At 57.4% G+C, this 20,092-nt stretch overlaps 3 protein-coding genes across 3 annotated transcripts in view; all 3 read left to right on the forward strand.

Annotated features, from left to right (window-relative positions):
• Nucleotides 1–13,876, forward strand: part of COL7A1 (collagen type VII alpha 1 chain) — a 30,496-nt gene extending 16,620 nt beyond the window's left edge. The window contains 55 exon segments of the mRNA NM_001002980.1: nt 374–418; nt 1,419–1,454; nt 1,528–1,563; nt 1,674–1,769; nt 1,891–1,926; nt 2,014–2,049; nt 2,158–2,205; nt 2,526–2,561; nt 2,695–2,817; nt 2,898–3,098; nt 3,193–3,228; nt 3,308–3,361; nt 3,544–3,612; nt 3,689–3,733; nt 3,850–3,912; nt 4,060–4,104; nt 4,436–4,471; nt 4,598–4,633; nt 4,784–4,828; nt 5,055–5,087; nt 5,172–5,234; nt 5,325–5,360; nt 5,440–5,520; nt 5,636–5,704; nt 5,827–5,862; nt 5,941–5,982; nt 6,131–6,175; nt 6,272–6,316; nt 7,012–7,047; nt 7,130–7,189; nt 7,325–7,432; nt 7,623–7,694; nt 7,827–7,862; nt 8,073–8,132; nt 8,230–8,274; nt 8,489–8,524; nt 8,636–8,671; nt 8,744–8,800; nt 8,956–9,027; nt 9,494–9,565; nt 9,774–9,809; nt 10,113–10,193; nt 10,445–10,498; nt 10,575–10,628; nt 10,701–10,763; nt 11,420–11,482; nt 11,580–11,696; nt 11,856–11,933; nt 12,031–12,084; nt 12,255–12,303; nt 12,738–12,770; nt 12,916–13,002; nt 13,182–13,271; nt 13,379–13,576; nt 13,860–13,876. Of these exon segments, the coding sequence (NP_001002980.1) occupies nt 374–418; nt 1,419–1,454; nt 1,528–1,563; nt 1,674–1,769; nt 1,891–1,926; nt 2,014–2,049; nt 2,158–2,205; nt 2,526–2,561; nt 2,695–2,817; nt 2,898–3,098; nt 3,193–3,228; nt 3,308–3,361; nt 3,544–3,612; nt 3,689–3,733; nt 3,850–3,912; nt 4,060–4,104; nt 4,436–4,471; nt 4,598–4,633; nt 4,784–4,828; nt 5,055–5,087; nt 5,172–5,234; nt 5,325–5,360; nt 5,440–5,520; nt 5,636–5,704; nt 5,827–5,862; nt 5,941–5,982; nt 6,131–6,175; nt 6,272–6,316; nt 7,012–7,047; nt 7,130–7,189; nt 7,325–7,432; nt 7,623–7,694; nt 7,827–7,862; nt 8,073–8,132; nt 8,230–8,274; nt 8,489–8,524; nt 8,636–8,671; nt 8,744–8,800; nt 8,956–9,027; nt 9,494–9,565; nt 9,774–9,809; nt 10,113–10,193; nt 10,445–10,498; nt 10,575–10,628; nt 10,701–10,763; nt 11,420–11,482; nt 11,580–11,696; nt 11,856–11,933; nt 12,031–12,084; nt 12,255–12,303; nt 12,738–12,770; nt 12,916–13,002; nt 13,182–13,271; nt 13,379–13,576; nt 13,860–13,876 (3,336 nt within the window).
• A 1,099-nt stretch (nt 13,877–14,975) lies between these two features.
• On the forward strand, nt 14,976–16,775 carry UCN2 (urocortin 2). The gene has a single exon (XM_038565279.1). It carries the CDS (start codon nt 15,459–15,461, stop codon nt 15,795–15,797), a length of 339 nt encoding a protein of 112 aa, XP_038421207.1. The 5' UTR covers nt 14,976–15,458; the 3' UTR covers nt 15,798–16,775.
• A 491-nt stretch (nt 16,776–17,266) lies between these two features.
• PFKFB4 (6-phosphofructo-2-kinase/fructose-2,6-biphosphatase 4) overlaps nt 17,267–20,092 on the forward strand; it is a 33,931-nt gene continuing 31,105 nt past the window's right edge. The window contains exon 1 of the mRNA XM_038566539.1: nt 17,267–17,401. Within this exon, the coding sequence (XP_038422467.1) occupies nt 17,338–17,401 (64 nt within the window). The 5' untranslated portion in view covers nt 17,267–17,337. The remainder of the gene's footprint in view (nt 17,402–20,092) is intronic.

Raw genomic sequence — 20,092 nt, forward strand, 5'->3', positions numbered from 1 at the left:
AGCCAGGGTGTGATCTAGGGGGCCCGGGATTGAGTCCCACGTTGGGCTCCCTGCATGGAGCCTGCTTCTCCCTCTGCCTGTGTCTCTGCCTCTCTCTGTCTCTCTGTGTCTCTCATGAATGAATAGATAAAAATCTTTAAAAACATAACAAATAAATTAAAAAAATAAAAAAGTTTATGTATTTATTTACTTGCTTTGTTATTTAAGTAATCTAAGTAATCTCTACACTCAACGTGGGGCTCCAACTCGTGATCCTGAGTTCAAGAGTCACATACTCTAACAACTGAGCCAGCCAGGCGCCCCTCATGGTACCCTTTGCCCCTTTACTACCCTTACCCAAACCCTGACTTCTGATCAATGATCTGTTCTACAGGGAAAGCCAGGAGAAGACGGCAAGCCTGGCCTGAATGGGAAAAATGTAAGTGTCCGGAGCAAAACAGTGACACCTGCTGATAAATGTCAGCACATGTACCCAGCCCAGATGTGCATATACACATGGGACACACATGCAGACACCTACTGAGATGTGTCAACACCCATGTACCTAGCCTAGACCTACAGATACTTCCAGAAACACACGTCCATGTGCAGATGCAAGTAGCCTCACGGAGAGTGAGCCATATGGCTATGCTGACTTGTGCCCAGATGGTCTGACACCTGCTAAGATAACATATAGCCACAGGCATAGGCGAAGAGCCACAGACACAGATGGAGAGGTGCAGAAGTACTGGTATGAAGCCACATTCAGGGATGCTTGGAGACATGTAGACACACAGACACCTCCACCCAGACTAGAGATGTGCTAAGACATATGTGGAATTAGGGCCACACGTGGACTTGTGTTGAAACATGGGGAGACACACATCCAAGGCTCTGGCATGTGACACACACATTTATATCCACAATCACTCATACATATGGCTCCACGTACTGAGATACACTTGCAGGCAGGTGTCTGAGACATACAGACCATTCTCAAGGCACCAGGAACATGTAGATCCATGTCCATCCTGTGTATACATGTATGTGCCCATATCTAGATGTGGGTAAAACGTGCAGACTGAGATGCCTACTAAGTGTCACTTGCCAGGACACAGACCTTTGCATGGATACACATGATAACACACACACACACACACACACACACACACACACACATCCAGAGATGCATAGATGTGGAGTTACATCTAGAAAGCCAGAGAGAGGCCATGTGCAGTTACATGTGGAGGTTAGCAGAGCCACGTAGGCATGCCCTCAGATGTGACACAGCTCACTTAGTTGGTCACAGGCCCTCCTCTGCGACACACAGGGGCCTGGAACTACAGACACAGACATATAGTCATCTGAGACCAGCCAAGCCAGTGTCTTACAGCCAGACCCAGTGAGTTTTTGGGCTGATGTTAATCTTCTGCCCACAGGGAGAACCTGGGGACCCTGGAGAAGATGGAAGGAAGGTAAGGCCCCTCACTCGAAGTCTGCTATGGCTTCAGATTAGGGCCCTGTCTAAAGTACCCTTGTCTTCCTTAGGGAGAGAAGGGAGATTCAGGTGCCCCTGGGAGAGAAGTGAGTACTGGAGTCTTCTGCAATCTGGCCCCTGACCCCCAACTCTGCAGTATATGGCTCCACTCTTTTCTGGGATCTCAGAGTCCTGATCTTGGCTGCGTCCCCCACAGGGTCACGATGGTCCCAAGGGTGAACGTGGAGCTCCTGGTAGCCCTGGACTCCAGGGCCCCCCAGGCCTCCCAGGGCAGATGGGCCCTTCTGGCCAGGTGAGTCTCCAGGAGGGTAGTTCTAGGACTTGGGAATAGCAGGGGCCTTTATGTTTCCACCAGATACCCTCCTGGGATGCCATGATCCTGTGTGACCACTTTGTGTTCTGTCCTATCTCAGGGTTTTCCTGGGGTTCCGGGAAACACAGGCCCTAAGGTGAGCATGTGTGTGGTCGATAGAGGGTGTGGTGAGGGCTGAGCAGGGCTGGGGCATTTCTCTCACCTGATCATTCTTTGTTCTCAGGGTGACCGTGGGGACACCGGACCCAAAGGGGAACAGGTGAGGTCCCCACCTTTTTCATGTGCTCAGGTAGCCATATAGCTCTTACCTATGCATACACACTCCCCCAGAAACTGGGTCCAGCAGCTTGTCTATTGGTGTCTCCAGGGCCTCCCTGGAGAGCGTGGCCTGAGAGGAGATCCTGGAAGTGTGGGGGTGAGTGAAGCTTAGGACCTCGTCCTTGACTCTTACCTGCATGTGTGAAGGAACCACATCTCTCCCCTTCCCTTTGCTATGAGGCCCCACGGGGTCTGTCCTGTGTGCTCAGTCCCCTGTCCTATTGGGATTTCTGTAGCCTACATTCAGGGAACTAGGGAATGGGGACATGCCAGGGAGGGGCTTCCAGGGCCTTGGGCCGCCTAAACCAGTGCTAGAGGGTCCTGTGGCCAGAGGGCTGGGTAAGAGGGTATGGGGGCTGTTTCTGGGAGCAGTGTAGAGCTTCCTGAGGCTGCCCCTCACCTAGCTTGTGTCCCCAGAATGTGGAGCGGTTGCTGGAAACTATTGGCATCAAGGTAAGTTGTTTGGGGCCTGGGAGTGGCGGTAGAGGGGAGCCCCGCAGGGCAAGTAGTGCCCACATGGCCAAGCAGGGGCCTGGGTGGCTGCAGGAACAGGTCCCATTTCTCCAAACTCCTTGCTATCACTCAGACGTCTGCCCTGCGGGAGATTGTGGAGACCTGGGATGAGAGCTCTGGCAGCTTCCTGCCCATGCCAGAACGACGCCGTGGCCCTAAGGGGGACCCAGGCGAGCGGGGCCCCCCAGGCAAGGAGGTGTGTGTCTGCCTCAGTGGGGGTGTCCTGGGGACAGCATCATGGCACAGCTAACAACATTCACTCTTCTGCTCCTCCAGGGCCCCATTGGCTTTTCTGGAGAACGTGGGCTGAAGGGAGAGCGTGGAGATCCAGGCCCACAGGGGCCACCAGGCCTGGCCCTTGGAGAAAGGGGCCCCCCTGGACCTCCTGGCCTTGCAGGGGAGCCTGGAAAGCCTGGCATTCCTGGGCTCCCAGGCCGGGCTGGGGGCGCGGGGGAGGCAGGAAGACCAGGAGAGAGGGTGAGCTGGCCTAGCCAAGAGGGCTGGGGATACGGGCCCAGGAGGAGCTGGACTCCTCATGGACATGGCCCCCTTCCTCCTATTTGTACCTCAGGGAGAACGGGGAGAGAAAGGAGAACGCGGGGAACAGGTGAGCTGGGAGGGCTGCAGGGGTGGGCCTGCCTGGGCACCGCATTGGGGCAGCCCTGCCATTTCCTTCTTTTCCACAGGGCAGAGATGGCCCTCCTGGCCTCCCTGGACCTCCTGGCCCCCCTGGCCCCAAGGTGATCAGCTGAGCCCTGCCCAGTGCCTATAACTGTTGTTACCAGGAGGCCACCGTTGACTCAGACCCCAGAAACTCCATGTGGTGTCTCTGACCCATAATCCTGTGAGATCTTGTGATCTGGATGACCCTTCCATGCCTTTGTGACTGATACCTTTCTCCCCTGTGACCTTGTGTGTGTAGGTGGCTGTGGATGAGCCAGGTCCTGGACTCTCTGGAGTTCAAGGACCTCCTGGATTCAAGGGCGCAAAGGTCAGTATGCACGATCAGTTGGGGGGCCACCCCCTGCTATGGCACCAGGGCCTGGCTTGACATGTCATCCCTATAGGGGGAGCCAGGCAGTGACGGCGACCAAGGCCCCAAGGGAGACAGGGTGAGGCCTCCCACCCCATCATGCTTCCCTGTCCTTAATGGGAGCACACAAAGGGTGGTGTGTATGTGGGCACACAGCAGTGCCTGGGGGCTCAGGACCTGCCATTCTGCTTGCAGGGTATGCCAGGAATCAAGGGAGACCGGGGAGAGCCTGGACAGAAGGGGCTCGATGGCAGCCCGGTGAGTCTGTGCCCTAGGCCACCACATGCCAGCCTGGGGCTCTTATCATGTTGTCTGGACGGGAGTCCGTACTACCTCGGATGTCTGGGGGAGGCTGGGGTGAGGGAACAAAAAGGAACAGTGTGGCCTTGAATCTATTCTCTCCAGGGTCTACCAGGAGAGCGTGGTGTGGCTGGACCTGAAGGGAAGCCAGTAAGTGGTGGCAGGAATGGCCTGGACCAGGCTCCTGGGAACAGCTGCTCTCTGCTGTGCGCTGGCCCCTCTGTGCACATGTCACTAGTAACAAGGGTTTTGTGCCTGCAAGCATGGGTGTGAGAGCAGATGCGTGACTTCCGTGCATGTGTGCCTGCGCATGTAGGCCAGTATATGTTATCCCTGAGGGGCAGCCCCTGGGTGAGGGGTGATCTCTGCCTAGGAGGGATGGTGGCCTGCAAGTGGGCCCTCTGGACAAAGGCCTCCAGAGGGTGGGAACAGGTCCAAGTGAGGCCCAGCTTGAGGCTCAGCAGCTGCCTTCTCTGTCCAGGGTTTGCAAGGTCCGAGGGGGACCCCTGGCCCAGTGGTGAGTATCCTAGAATCCTCACCCCCTCCTGCCCTCATCCTACCCCATCCCAAAAGGATACTGTCTTAGTTTCTTTTATGGGGTAGGACTGGCTTCCCCTCATCAAACTCTTTCTCTCTCCAACAGGGTGGCCATGGAGACCCTGGACCCCCCGGTGCCCCGGTGAGTCACGGGAGAGTACTGCCTGGTGGGAGTGGGATGGGTACTGGGCCCCACTGATGAGCCCAGTACATTAATACACTGATTTGTATTAATCCCTGAGCCCAAGCAGATTAACTCTGACTCCTGTCTCCTCTTGATACTTTTTTCTAGGGTCTTGCTGGCCCCGCAGGACCCCAGGGTCCTTCTGGCCTGAAGGTGAGTATAGGTGTGTGTGAGTGTGTGCCTAAAAGGAAGAGGAGGCTCATCTGAGCCATGTCCACCCCAGGATAGCCACCCCCCTCTGCCACCCCCCTGAGATGTTGTCACCCTGCAATGGGGCTGAGTGTCAAGGTGTCTCATCCCTGTGGGCTTTGCTTATGGTGAGGGGCTGAGGAGCCTCTTGTCCTTCTGTGAGGTCATGCAGTCTCTGGGTTTTTGGCAGGGGGAGCCTGGAGAGACAGGACCACCAGGACGGGTGAGTGACTCAGCTCGTGGGTGAGAGTCACTGGGAACTGCCCTGTGTGAGGTTGGGACTGCCCTGAATTGTTTCTTCTCCCAGGGCCTGCCTGGACCCACTGGAGCTGTGGGACTTCCCGGTCCTCCTGGCCCTTCAGGCCTGGTGGTGAGTGAGGTTCCTGCAGGGACACCATGTTCTGCCCTCTGGGTCTCACATTCTCCCATGTCCCCCTCACATTTGACTTGTCTCCCTCAGGGTCCTCAGGGGGCGCCAGGTTTGCCTGGACAAGTGGTGAGTCCTGAAGGGTCAAGGCTGGGCCCCAGGGGCCAGGAGTCCATGGCAGGCCCCTGACAGAGCTCCTCCTTCTCAGGGAGAGACAGGAAAGCCAGGAGCCCCAGGTCGTGATGGTGCTGGTGGAAAAGATGGAGACAGAGGAGCTCCTGGTGTGCCGGTATGTTCCGAGGGAGCTTGCTTCAGGCCTGTGATGGGGTCCAGTCCTGTGGCTGGAGGATGAGGAGAGCAGGGTGGTGGGGTGACAATGAGTTCTTCACACTGCTCTGTCGCAGGGGTCACCTGGCCTGCCTGGCCCTGTTGGACCTAAAGGAGAGCCTGGACAAACGGGGACTCCCGGACAGGTGATCTGACCCCAATCTGTACCTCCACCTCCCTGGCCTACTTCCGGCCTCCCATCCAGGATGGTTGGGCGGGGCTGGGGGCAAGGCCTGAGGGTAGGTAGCTCACTGGGCATTCCCCACAGGCTGTGGTCGGGCCCCCTGGAGCAAAGGGAGAGAAGGTGAGTGTGTGGATGGCCTGGGGGGAGGGGCCAAGTGCCGGAAGCCAAGGCAGCCCTCTGACCCTTCTTCCTTGTCAGGGAGCCCCTGGAGGCCTTGCTGGAGACCTGGTGGGAGAGCCGGTGAGTGTAGAGCCTCTGTCAGCACAGCTCACCGATCCTCCTGTCCCTCAGTGTCACGTTTGACCTCAGGCCTCATGCCTCTTCCCTTGAGTGGTCATCTTTCTGTGACCCTAATGCCCATGTTTCTTCCTGTCCCCTCTCTCTACAGGGAGCCAAAGGTGACCGAGGACTGCCAGGGCCTCGGGGTGAGAAGGTGAGGTGGGCCCTGCCTAAGGGTGTAAGCACTGAGTCACTGGGTAGGGAGGGCTAAGTGGGGTGGCTAGAGCCACTCACCGTCCTCTCTGTGCAGGGTGAAGCTGGCCGTGCAGGGGAGCCTGGAGACCCTGGGGAGGATGTGAGTCTGGGGTCTGGGCGAGTCTGAGCTTGGGGGGAGGAGTGCAGTTGTGGACATGAGGGACCAATCCCGGGCATGTGCACCTTCCAGTATATTCAGGATCCTGCTCCTGGGAGCACCTGGGATCAGGCATCTTGGCTCCCACACTCCCGGGTTGGGAGGGGGCATCCTTTCTTCCTTGTGTCGGTCCTAGGTCTTCTGCTCCTCACTGTGTCTGAGCACACACGTATGTGGTTTGTGTCTGCTGCCCCAGCTCTCAGGACACATCACAGTTCCTGTGGGCTCTCCTTTCCCTTTCCCCGCCCCGTCTGAGTTCCCCGTATCTGACTGTGTGTTTGTGGGCCCCGTCTTAGCTCCTTGAGCTGGGATGGCTCCGAGTTCCTGCACTTGCGTGCTCCTGGGATCACCTGTATGTCTGTGCTCACATCTGAGATCCCTATGCCTGTGCTCATGGGGAGCTCTATGTGTCTGTCATCACACCTCAACTCCCACATATCTGTGGTCCCCTCTGAGTGTCCCTCTGTCTGTGCCCTCATGAGTCCATGGTCACCTCTGAACTCCCGTGAGTCAACCCTTGTAAATTGGCTGAGTTTTGTGTCTCTAGGAACACATCTGAGCTATCCTGGGAATATTCTTAGGCTGTGTCTAAGGTTCACATTCCTCCCCTCAAGTACTATTTACATTGTTTTTTTTAGGGTCAGAAGGGGGCTCCTGGACTCAAGGGTAATAAGGTATGTGTACTCTGAAGTGTCCCTGCTGGGGTCATGTTCCTGAGACTCCCTGAGCCTGATCTGAACCCTTTTTTCCTTGAAGGGGGACCCGGGAGTCGGGGTTGAGGGACCCCCCGGGCCAGCTGGTCTTCCGGGTGTGAAGGTGAGTCGATGCCCCATCACCAGAGGTGGGCAGTGGGCAGGGAGGTCTCTGGAACTGTGCAGAAGAGGGCATTCTGGGGCTAGTTCTGGGAGGGAGTCCTGTTGGGACCATTCCTCCCTTTGCTATATGTTCCAGGGAGATGTGGGCCCCCCTGGATCCCCCGGGGCTCCTGGTGTTGTTGGATTCCCTGGTCAGACAGGCCCTCGAGGAGAGATGGGTCAGCCAGGCCCCAGTGGAGAGCGGGTAAGTGTGATGGGAACAACATGTGCAGGACTTGGTGACTTCAGGACCTTTGAATCTGGTAGTGGATGAGTGGATGAGGATGAGGAGGGGGCCTAGGCCCTGCCTCGGGCGCTCCCAGTCTTGGAGTGGCCAAGGGGGCAGGAAGGTCCCTAAGTCACCCTCTTCCTCTTTTGCTTCATTGTTCTGGTAGGGTCTGGCCGGTCTCCCAGGGAGAGAGGGACCCCCAGGTCCCTTGGGACCACCTGGACCACCAGGGTCAACGGTGAGTAGAAGTGCCCCAATGTCCCAGCTGTGTGTTGGAGTCTGTCCATGTGGGAGCTGGGACACACTGTGTGGCTGGGTATGTGTGTGTGCCTTTGAGGGGCACAGGACCCTCACCTTACTCTGCCCACAGGGAGTGCCCGGGGCCTCTGGACCCAAAGGAGACAAGGTAGGTGGGACAAGGTTGCTGGCTCTCCTGTATCTGTCATCCCTCCCACCTCCAGCGACCCCTATCACTCCTCCCACCTCCACTGACCCCATCACCCCCTCCCACCTCAGCTGACCCCCATCACCCTGTCTATCCCCATCTGGCACACACACCCCCACCCCATCCCCACTGATGCCCCTCACATATGCCCGGTATCCTGTTGCTTTCCAGGGAGACTCTGGAGTGGGGCTGCCAGGGGCCCGGGGTGAGCGTGGGGAGCCAGGAGTCCGGGTATGTATGTCCTGCTCTGCAGTCACAGCTCCCTGTATCACAGCCCTAACCTCTGATTTCCAACTTCTGACTCAATGAGCTTAATGTCCCCGTCCAGGGTGAAGATGGCCGTCCCGGCCAGGAGGGACCCCGAGGACTCACGGTGGGTCCCCTTGGGAAAAACACCAGCAGTGTGACTTCAGTCCCCTGCCTGTGTCCTCTGTGCCCTTGGGACACTCTCCATAGCCCCTTGGGTCTTCTCATGTACTTCATCTATCCTCTTTCCCTGGGACCCCTTGGTCCTCCTGCCTCCCGAATGGTCTCCCAATGAATGCCCCCAAATTCCTTTAGCTCACTGTTGTCTTCTTCTCACACAGGGACCCCCAGGAAGCCGGGGGGAACGTGGGGAGAAAGTAAGTACAAGGGGGAAGGCAGCTGGGGGGAGCAGGGATGGGGCTAGATCCTGTAGTTCAGGACTTGGAACTCCTCCAATTTGGAGAGACTCACACTCTTCTACCTACTAGGGTGATGCTGGGACCTCAGGGCTAAAGGGTGACAAGGTGAGTGTTGGCTTGGGGGGGGCAGGGACTAAGGGTGCTCCTGACTCCTCTGACTGCCCCCTATCCAATCAGGGTGACGCAGCCTTAGCCATGGGGGCTCCAGGGCCACGGGGTGCCAAGGGGGACATGGTGAGTAGGTCTGGCCCGTGTATAGCCTGGATCTCTCTCTTGTGTATGGTGTGGGGGGGCTCCAATGGGGGCTGGGCCAGTGGATCTGAGAGCTCAAACTCTCAGATGGTGAGGACCCTCCAGCCCCTGACCCTGGCTTCTGACCCCTGACCCAGGGTGAACGAGGGCTTCCAGGCATAGATGGTGACAAAGGACCTCGCGGAGACACTGGGAACCCTGGAGAGAAGGTACAGGGAAGAGGGTGGAGTGCTCTGTATGGAGTCGGGAGAGGGTTTCTGTGGGCTGTGGGGGCTCTATTGAGGGTCTGTGAGGACAGGAGGAGAGGGTGGGGCTTTGTGGAGGGCAGAGGGGAGGGAGTTCAGTAGGCTGTAGTGACTCTGTGGGATGGCTGAGAGGATGGGGGCTCTCTGGAGGGCTCGAAGACCTCCATGGGAGGTCACTACATACTCTGTGGAATGTAGTTCGAGGAGAGGCCCTCTGGGAACAGACAAGGGGCTTCTTAGGTGACAGGGGTATTCCAGGTAGGTTTAGGGGCCCCGTGGTAGGAGGGAGAGGCAGGGATCTGAGGGCCTGGGGTGAGAAATGAGCCATACTGAGGGTGGTGGGTGGGAGCAGCTCTGCCCCTCGCCCCCCATGGGTTCCAGTCATACTCCAAGCCTCCAGCATGTGTCTCTCTCCTGGTCATACCCACAGGGCACCAAAGGAGAGCCTGGTGACAAGGGTTCAGCCGGGTTGCTGGGAGCTCGTGGACTCACTGGACCCAAGGTCAGCCCCACCCCAGGCACAGACCCAGCACTACCGGCCACACATGTCTGTCTCATGGGTGCCCTCTGAATGCTGGAGGGCTTCCAGCCTCCCTTGCTGTTGGCCATGTATGTGTTCACACAGGATTTGTGTGAGGCCTGGGAGTCAGTGAGTGGCATGGGGGAAGTCACACTGAAGGACTGCCCTCTCCCATTTGTGCTTCCCACAGGGTGAGCCTGGTGCCGCAGGGATCCCAGGAGACCCGGTAAGATCACATCACCTGCTCCCACAAAGATGCCTTGCCCCATGTGGCCCCTGTCCTCACGTGGTGGTCTTTGACCTTATAGTGACCCAAGGCTCTCATGGTGGCCTCCTGATGCCCAGGGCCTCCACCTCCACAGTAATGGCTGTGATGGTTCCACCCCTTCGGCGACCCCCAACCCCTGGAAAGCCCTGCCCTTCCAGTGGCTCTGGCCTCCATTTGTGACTCACCCTGTGATATCCCCTGTTCCTTTCCCTGGATCCCTCCTGACCTTCTTGACTTTATATTGACCTCTTTCCCCACCAGGGATCCCCAGGAAAGGATGGAACCCCTGGTGTCCGAGGAGACAAAGGAGATACTGGCTTCATGGGCCCCAGGGGCCTCAAGGTGGGAAGGGGCTGGGTCTTTTTTTTCCTGGTCAGGGGAGCCTGATGTGGGTGGTCACGGTACCTGGGGTTGAAGGTCAGATATCTTGGGTCAAATGTTGGGTATCTGGGGTTAAATGTAGGTTATTAGGTTAGGGGTTGGAAGGTCAGAGGTTAGAGTGTCTGAGGCCAGTTTGGGAAGTGGTTATGTGATCAAGGGGTCATGGGGTGAGGTATTGGGAAGTCCCTCTTCTATCTGCTTTTCCCCCGCAGGGTGAACGAGGGGTAAAGGGGGCCTGTGGCCTCGATGGAGAGAAGGGAGATAAGGTAAGGAGGTGATGGGGGATGTCGGCAGCTGTGGGGCCCAGAGCCTACGTCTGACACCTCCACCTGATGCCTACAGGGAGAAGGTGGTCCCCCAGGCCGCCCTGGGCTGGCAGGACGCAAGGGAGATATGGTGAGTGTCGGGCACCCAGGATGGGGAGGGGATGAGTAGGCCAGGGCCCAGCTTATGTTTTCTCTTCTCCAGGGGGAGCCAGGTGTGCCGGGCCAGTCGGGGGCCCCTGGGAAGGAGGGCCTGATTGGTCCCAAGGTATGGGGTCTCTCGACAGTGGACAGAAGGGGGTCAGAATGGGGCAGGGATAATCACAGTAGGATCATGAGGGTTTCATGTCAAAAGGGTTGTGGAAGGTTGGGACATTGGGGGAGTAGAGTGAGGTTGGTCTTGAGGTTTCAGGGTGGCTTGGGGTCACAGTGGGGATTTTGGTAGGATTAAGGGATGAGAGGTGGAGAAGTGGGGAGATGGGCATCAAGGCTAAGATGTCAGTGGGAGGTTGGAGTGTCAGTATAAAGGACATAGGTGGGGATGCCTGGGTGGCTCAACGATTGGGGGTCTGCATTCGGGTCAGGTTTGATCCCAGGAGGCAGGGTTGCGTTCCACCTCGGGCTCCCTGCGGGGAGCCTGCTTCTCCCTCTGCCTATGTCTCTGCCTCTCTCTCTCAGTCTGTGTCTCTCATGAAGAAATAAATAAAATCTTTAAAAAAAAAAAAAGGACATAGGTAGAATCAGAACAAGGGAGATTGCAGGAAGGTCAGGCTCATGGGGAGCATGACAGATGGAGGGTCCTGAAATGGTAGGATCACAGGTGCTTGGGTCATGGAAGATTGTGGCCATTGGGCCAAGGGGCTCTTGACAATTTATCTGAGGAGGCTGAGGGAGATGGTTTCTCATGCTTCTTTCCATTCCCAGGGTGATCGAGGCTTTGATGGGCAGCCAGGATCCAAGGGTGACCAGGGAGAGAAAGGGGAGCGGGTAAGTTGAGACCAAGGTCATGGTAAGCTAAGGAAATTGTACTTTCTGGAAATGCATCCAGCTTTTGGGGCTTTGACCCTGACCTGTCTCTCCACAGGGGCCCCCAGGAATTGGGGGCTTCCCAGGTCCTAGGGGCAATGATGGCTCTAGTGGTCCTCCTGGGCCACCTGGCAGTGTCGGTCCCAAAGGCCCAGAAGGACTTCAGGGCCAGAAGGTAAAATGCTGTGACTCTGCCCCCTACCCCCTGACCCTTCCAACCTCACTGACTTCTGACCTATAACCCATCCCCAATACCCCTGCCCCAATCTCTGAACCTATGATCTCCAACTTTCCCTGCTTCTCTGACTGTTCACTCGGTCCTTGTGCCTGACAGGGTGAGCGAGGTCCCCCTGGAGAGAGAATGGTGGGTGCTCCTGGAGCCCCTGGGACCCCTGGAGAGAGAGGAGAGCAGGTGAGTGGGCATCCATGGGCTTAGGGTCAGAAATTGGGGTGACTTCTGGTGTTCCCAAGATCAGAGGTCACAGCCTGGTCCCATCCCTTGTGCATAGGGGCGGCCAGGGCCCGCTGGCCCCCGTGGAGAGAAGGGAGAAGCTGCGTTAACAGTAAGTGTGGGCCTGGGTGGGCCAGACTCCACCTCCCGCACCCAGTATCCTGACCCCCTGGGCCTGGGCCCCTGACTCAGTGCTGTCCCTCCATGATCCCTGCATCATATGCCTTTTGTCTCTCCCATGATCCACGGGATCTTCATGATCCTTATGGTCTTGTGTCCCAGGAGGATGACATTCGAGCCTTTGTGCGCCAGGAGATGAGTCAACATTGCGGTGAGTGGGGCCCAGCTCAGAGCCTCTGGGGTCCCATTCCCACTATGCCCCAGCACCCCTAGACAGGGGCAAGCAGGGTCCCCAGAATTTACAAGGGACAAGCAGTCAAGGAGATGAGTGGGTATGCAGGACATATGTGCTTCAGGACAGACATGATGAGACTTTCCCCATATGGTGACCCACAGCAAATATGGATGGACAGTAGTGTTCCTAGAAGCCCAGTGTGGCCCTGTGTAGGGGGTGGAGGTGGGAGCAGTCCGGTGGGTATCAGAGAGTGATGCTCTGTCTCTTGTCTCTCTGCTTCCTACCCATTCTTTCTTTCTTTGTTGGTCTCTCTGCTATTCTCTCCTGCTGTCCTCCTCTGGCCACCTCTGCCCTTCTCTGTGTGTGTCCCTCTGTCTTTTTCTCTGCCCTTCCTTCTCTGCCCTCTCCAGCCTGCCAGGGCCAGTTTATTGCCTCTGGATCACGTGAGTAGTTTTCTGGGATTTTCTCCCTGAACCTTCCTCATCCCAGGCCCTACTGTGTCCGTCACCTCGGTCCACTCAGCAGGGGCTTGGCTGGGGTAGCCACCACTATGACCCCAAGGCCTTGCACCTCTGCCTTTTACTCCAGGACCCCTCCCTAGCTATGCTGCAGACACTGCCGGCCCCCAGCTCCCCCCTGTGCCTGTGCTCCGGGTTTCTCATGCAGAGGAGGAAGGTGAGGATGGCTGGACCCCTTGGGCATGCATGGTGGGGTACAGACGCATGCAGCGCTGCTCACACATGCAGGGCACATGCCGTGTGCATAGGGACAACACGGGGGCACCACATGAACACCAGTGCTGCCTGCCCCGCCCCCAGGGTGGCCTTGCTCACGACACTCCACCCTGTGTGCAGGCCAGGTACCCCCTGAGGATGATGAGTATGAATACTCTGAGTACTCCGTGGAGGAATACCAGGACCCTGAAGCTCCTCAGGATGGCAATGGTCAGAGTAGGCACTGGCCCAGAGGGATTCAGGGAGCGGCGGCAGACCCCTGGTCCCTCTCTGACTACTACCACCCCTGCTGACCTCCTGACCCCTACTGGCCCTAGACCCTTGCTTGCTTCCACTGGACGAGGGCTCCTGTACTGCCTACACTCTGCGCTGGTACCATCGGGCTGTGGCAAGTGGCACAGAGGCCTGTCATCCCTTTGTCTATGGTGGCTGTGGAGGGAATGCCAATCGTTTTGGGACCCGGGAGGCCTGTGAGCACCGGTGCCGGCCCCACATGGTCCAGAACCAGGGAACAGGTATGAGTCTACCCCTCCACCCTGATAAGAGTCTGGACACTGATCCTACCCAGATCAGGTCCTGGTCGGGATCCCAGATCAGGAGCTCTCACAGACTAGGGGCTAGGGACAGACCCCCCAGATCAAGGAGCTGAGCAGAGAACCCTAGCTGTGGGGTCCCCTCCATGTTCCCTCCTCCAAGGACCTGAGGATCCCCTCTCTACAGTCAGAGCCCCACTCCTGTCCTGCCCCCAGCTGTCCCACTGATCTGAAGATAGCTCCCCACCTGCCGCACCCCCCCTAGGTGCTGCCCGGAGCTGAGGCCCAGATGATTGGCTGAAGTTCAGTGTCTCCTGGAGGAGTTCTGCTGTCCCTCCCCTTGGTGCTAGAGGCCTGTGTGCATGTGAGCGTGCATGAGCGTGTCCGTTATTTCAGTGACTTGGTCCCATGGGTCTGGCCTTCCCCCCTGTGGACAAACCCCCATTGTGGCTCCTGCCTCCCCAGCAGATGACTCAGTGTGGGGGTGGCTGTGGGCAGTGAGCGGATGTGACTGCATCTGACCCGCCCCTTGACCCAAGCCTGTGATGACATGGTGCTGATTCTGGGGGGCATTAAAGCTGCTGTTTTAAAAGGCCCCTGTTGTGACTGTTTGGGGAGATGGGGGTGGCAGAGGGTCAGGTTTCCCCTGGGAGGTCAGTATTGTCCCGCATGGGTGCAGAGTCCCTCTGTCCAGCCCTGGTTATTGTCCTGTGACCCTCAGTCCCCAACTTGTCCCCAAAGAGGAGCAGACTGAGTGGGGGCTGAGGACATGTCCTCACTGCCCCCCAGGAAGGGATGAGTCAGAGGTGGGGGGATGCTTCATGCCAGGAGCCATGCCCCAGCTCCTACCACAGGGGGTAGAGAGATAAATGGGCCCGAAGGGGGCAGAGGGCCGGCCCACAGCACAGCACTGCCTGGCCCCGGCCGCGGGCTGCTCCGGTGCCCCACCTTGCCGCAGAGGAGGTTGCTGCTGGTAGGACTGGGCTGGCTCTGGGTGGCATGGGCAGGGCCTTGAGGGCTGAGTGGATCTGGGATTTGGGTTGATGGAGGTCTCTGGACCTCAGGGGGCATTGGAGTCTCTGGCTGCTTCTCCACCTTAAGGACCCTATTTCTGGTCTTCTTTGTCTGTGATCAGGCTTCTTTGTCTGTGATCAGGCTCCCTTGGACCTTGGGTTCCTCTTTTGTCCCTCTGTGTTCACTCTGTGTCTCTGCATTCCTGTTTTGAAGATTTTATTTATTTATTTGAGAGAGTCCAAGCAGAGGGAAGAGGGAGAAGGGGCAGAGGGGGAGGGAGAACAGGCTCCCTGCTGAGCAAGGAGCCTGATTGAGGGGGTAGGGTTCATCCCAGAACCCTGGGATCATGACCTGAGCTGAAGGCAGACGCTTAACCCGCTGAGCCACCCAGGCGCCTCTCTACATCCCTGTTTTTATCATGTATCTGTGTCTGGGGTGGTTCCAGCCTCTTTTTCTTCCAGGCCCCTTTGTTTTGCTTTGCCTCCATGTCCTCCCTCTCCTTTCTCTTCTTCTCCATCTCCTCCCTAAGTGTATCTCTGTCTCTGCATCTAGATCTAGATCTTGCCGGGCTCTCTGTCTCTCATTCTCTTTCTCACTCTTTGTCTCCCGGCCACTGCTGTGTCTAGTGCTGTCTTGATTTTCCCAATCTCACTCTGGCTAAGTCTTGTCCCTTCATCTCTGTCTCTTCTATCTCTCTCCAACCCTTGCCTGGCCTCTCTAATCTTGCTTTCTGTTTTTCCCTCTGTCTCCCATTCTGTCTGTCTGGTTTCCCCATCTGTCTCTGTCTGCTGCTGTGGCTGCTCAGAACCCCCGCCCTGAGCCTCTTTTCTCCTTGCAGCCTAACCACGTGATGACCAGGTGGGCTTTGCTGGTGCTGATGGTCCTGACATCGGGCAGAGCCCTGCTGGTCACTGGGACCCCTAGCCCAGCCTTCCAGCTCCTCCCTCAGAACCCTCCCCAGGCTACTCCCTGTCCTGTGACCTCGGAGAGCACTACAGCCACCACCACAGGCCCCTCCACTGCTTGGGGCCACCCCAGCCCTGGCCCTCGCTCGGGCCCCCGCATCATCCTCTCGCTGGATGTCCCCATTGGCCTCCTACAGATCTTATTGGAGCAGGCCCGGGCCAGAGCTTCGAGGGAGCAGGCCACCACCAACGCTCGCATCCTGGCCCAGGTTGGCCGCCGCTGAGCCTGGGGGCAGGAGTCACAATAACGGGGCCATCCTGGATCAGGAGACCTGGAAGCCCTGCAGTAGAGCAGGACAGCATTACATCTGGGCATGGTGCGCCTGGCTACCTCCCTATGGGGTCACTGCCAGCTGGTGTCATATCACAGCTGAGTGCCTCACAGAGCCCCATTGTATCTAGACAGCCTGGACATTGCCATATTGGGTGGCTGCCAAGTGGAGTCTTGCCATGCCTGGAGCCCCACAGACTTACAATATGTCTGGACAGTTTGGACACTACCGTGGAATGTCAGTACTGTGTGGAGTCTTGCCATGTCTGGGTGCCCCACAGTTGAAGAGCATCCGGACACTGCCAGTGTGGTAATTCTTGTGCCACTTTTGGGAATCTCATCAACACAGGAGCTCAACATTGCATCTGAGGCTAGTCCACCTAAGGCCAGGCCCGTGGGTCTGCCCTGCCCCACACAGGTCACCACATAGGAAGTGCAGGCTGAGGGTCATATGCATGTTTTGTGCTCCACAAGGCAGCACCTGCCTCAGATGAGTGGGGTCACCAGGGGCATCTCTCTAGGCGTGTAGAGCCGTAGGTGAGAAATCTGTAGCTGTGGCAGCCTTGTTGTAGGTGTATGCATGCAGGAGTGGCTGTGTCTCTGTGTATCTGATAGTTGTGAGTCTGTGTGGGCAAGGTGAGGGCATGTGAGGGAGCTGTGAGGAACAGATGCTTATCCCCCAGACCAGCATGAAGCATGCCCAATGCACAGCCAGGCACTGTCCACACGCCTGCACACCCAGCTGTGGCCCTTGGACACATGTGGCTCCAGCTGCTGGGGCTCAACCCAGCTCTGCTCGTCCTTCATCAAATTGTCTGCAGCAAACGTGTTCACCTTTCCAAGCCTTGGCTTTCTCCTTGGTAGGGCAGAGCCATGACCAGGCTTCTTGTGAGCACCAAGTGACATGTACATGAAGGTTCTGGCATGTAGGAAAGAGCTCAATAAATGCAGTGACTGGAGAATGGGATGAACGAGAATCACAGTCCTGTGCACCCAGAGAGTGACAGTCTGGCTACACAGCCCCTTTGCCCACTCCCCACCCCCCAGCCCCCAACCACTGGTCGCATTTCACCGACCTGGTCCCTTGGTGTAGAGAGAGTGGAGAGTGGGTTTTCCCTAATCTCACACCCCCAGCTCCATGGTTGGGCTGGAGAGGGAAGTGACCTTCTGAATGGTGTGGACAGGCTTGCCTGCAGATGGGACAGAAACTCTAGGTAGTGTAGACAGCTCCGGTTGGAGACAAGGGCAGACCCTGGGCATTATGGACTGCTCTGACCGCAGAGGGAGGCCACACTGGCAGGAGTGCGGCTGTCTGGGGTGGGGGCACTGTTGATCGCTCAAGTTGTGAGCAGCCCTGGGGGGCGGGCCCAGGGCGGGGCTGGGAGGGCGGGGCCACACGGGGCACACCGCAGCTCCCTCCCGAGCCCGGAGGGCGGGGCTGCCCGGCCCCAGGCTGCAGGGGGCGGCGGCCCCGGGGCCAGATCGCTTGCAGGATGGACACAGGCGCGGAGGGAGGCAGCGCCCTGACGGACCCCGGGTCAGGGAGCAGCAGGCGGGGTAGGCACGGGCGGCGGGGAGAGAGTGGGGGGGATCGGGGAAAGACGGTTGGTGCTGGCAGAGGTGCAAGGGCGTTGGGGGTCTCTCTAGGTGTAGGGGTGCTCAGAGGGGGCATAGCCTGTCAGTGGCAAGGAGGAGGGGGAACACTGTCGCCTTGCAGGGGAGTGGGGAGGCTGGGCCAAGGGGGAACTATAAATAGCTTCTTCCTCCAGCCCAGAGAGAGGGACAGCCAGCTGGAGCTGCCTGAGGCCCTCCTGCTCTGCCCTTTGCTGGCCTCCAAGGGGTCGTGTTTGTCCAGGTCCCCCCTCAGGGGTCACACATCATTTTGGGGAGGCCCAGAGGCTCATTTGGGACATTTTTCATATGAAGTGGCTTTAGCCTTTAAACAGCATTTCTAGGGCACCTACTGTGTGCCTTATGTGAGTCCTGAGCTGCTCTAAGCACCTACTGTGTGCTCTGTCCTGGTCATGAGCCTCTCTGAGCCTTTACTGTGTGCTTTGGCTGGCCCTGAGTCACTTTGAGCACCTACTGTGTGCCCTGTAACAAGCTGGAATCAGCAAATGCAGACCACAGTTCACAAGCTACTCAGTCACATGGCTCCATATCCCTAAGCTGGAACCTCACAGCCTCTGTGAGCTCTGGGCCCATGGAGATACTGGAGATGATCCTTGGCTTGAACTGGCCAGAGGAAGCTGGAACTCCTGGGATCTCCCTGAACCTCCCATTGGCAGCAGAGGGGAGAGAAGAAGGGAAATAAAGGGGAAGGGGGGCAGTAGAGAGCAGCAGGCTGCTGCAGCCTGCTCCTCCCTGCGGGCCTGGGTTGCTAGTATTTGTGCACATGTGGCTCTGTGTGCATGCTTCCATGCACTGGCATGTAGGTCTGTGTGGCATTTGCTGAGCGCCCTGGGCCTTTATACTGCAAAGTCTGGCCAGGACTGACCAGCAGACACAGAGGTTGGGAAGAGTTTGAGCAGTGAGAACTGAGGATCTAGGACTTCAGCACCCTATATTTTATAGCCAGGGACACGGGAGAGAGGTCCGGTGGTCAGTGCAGAGGGCACCACTGGAGCCAACCAGGGCCAGCCAGGCAGGTTCATAGAGGAGCAGAGAGGCTGAGCAGGACATATTCACACACCAATGCATGCTGACAACCCAGTACACTTTTCACCCCATCACTTTGGGATGGCCCCAAGGAAGGATAAGTCATGAAGGCTGGCTGTTCTATTGGGCATCTACTGATGCTGGGGGAGCAGAAAACTAAGAGAGCATTGGAGGGAACAAACCAGAGCCCACGTGTATGGGTGGGAAATATGATTATCTAGAAGAAGTGGGAGGGGAGTTTTTGAAAGGCTGGAGGTTCATCTGAGTCCACTCTGCACTGTGGGCTGGCTCTGTGACCCTGGGCCCTGCTCCCCTTTCAGTTTCCTATTCAACAAATGGGCAGGGAGATGAAGAATATTCTTAGAGTAGAGGTAGACTCTGGCCTTGGGGAGGAGCCCCAGACTCCTCCTGCTGTTAACCTGTGGCCTCCCACTGGATATTGGGACTTGGGAAGGTATGTGTGGGTCAGCCCAGGGTCAGACTGTTTGGGGAAGAGTGGAAGGTACAGAGCCACGGCTTTTCCTGGGAAGCTAGGCTCACACTGTCTGGATGTGGGGACAGCTTCCTCGAAATGGTCCTGGCATTCTGCCCTGCTCTGACTACCCCCTTACCCCAGCCTTTGACTAACATCCCAGGAGGGCTGAGAAGGAGAATGGGCAGGCCAGAGGAAGTGCTGGGCGTCTGTGGATGCTAGAGCATGTAGCCTTTGCAACAAGTGCGGGGGGGTTGGACAGGGTGTGGGCGGGTGGTGACAAGGTCTCTGAAGTCAAGGTGGCCCCAGGATGGCCTTGGCAATGGCTAGGAGACAGACAGGAAGGCTGACTGTGTCAGGAACAGAATGACAGGCTTTGGAGAAGAAGGAAGCAGGCAAGTTGTCGTAAGGGGCATCGTGCTCATCAGAAGCTGCCCACGGGTGTGCTCAGAGCTGCCTCTGCATGAGGTGGGGGGTGGACAGTGCAGACGGAGGATGAAAGAGGAAGTGCTCAATTCTGGGGCAGGGCGTTCCTCCCAGGGGAGGCAGCCAGAGCTAGTTTCAGGGAGGACTTAGGTGAGCTTCTACCTCCTGAACTTTCATCTCCTGTGAAGTGGGCGAGACATCTGTATTAGAGTTATCTTAAGAGTCCTTGCCAGGCTCTGAAGTGCTAGGTGGAGACAAGTATGTGGAATGGAGGTCAGAGGTGCACTGGGCAAAGCCTTGTTCTCCATGCCCCTAGCCCTGGCTCCTGGCTGGGCACACTGGGCAGAGAGGACCTGAGGATGCCAAGATCCTGTCTGGGGGTTTGTGGAGGACATCGCTAGGGGGCAGTGTGACTCAGGTTGGAGCAGTGGTAAGGGGTCCCCAGGATATTAAGTGTATAGAATTTGGGAGAAGCTGGGCTAAGGAGACAAAGGAGAATGACCCAGGGTTCCTAAACTTCTGGCTTTCTCCCTTGTCCTTTGCTTCCACTGCATTCTTAGAGACAGAAGGGAGATAAATAATACAAATGATAGTGCTAATGTGCTTTACACTGTCACATTTAATCTATACCAGAATCTTGTGAGGTTGATGATGCCCGCGTTGTTTTCCTGATGATGAGAGGAAGGATCATG

The sequence above is a fragment of the Canis lupus genome, chromosome 20, assembly GCF_011100685.1.
Source record: "Canis lupus familiaris isolate Mischka breed German Shepherd chromosome 20, alternate assembly UU_Cfam_GSD_1.0, whole genome shotgun sequence".
Lineage (NCBI taxonomy): Eukaryota > Metazoa > Chordata > Mammalia > Carnivora > Canidae > Canis > Canis lupus.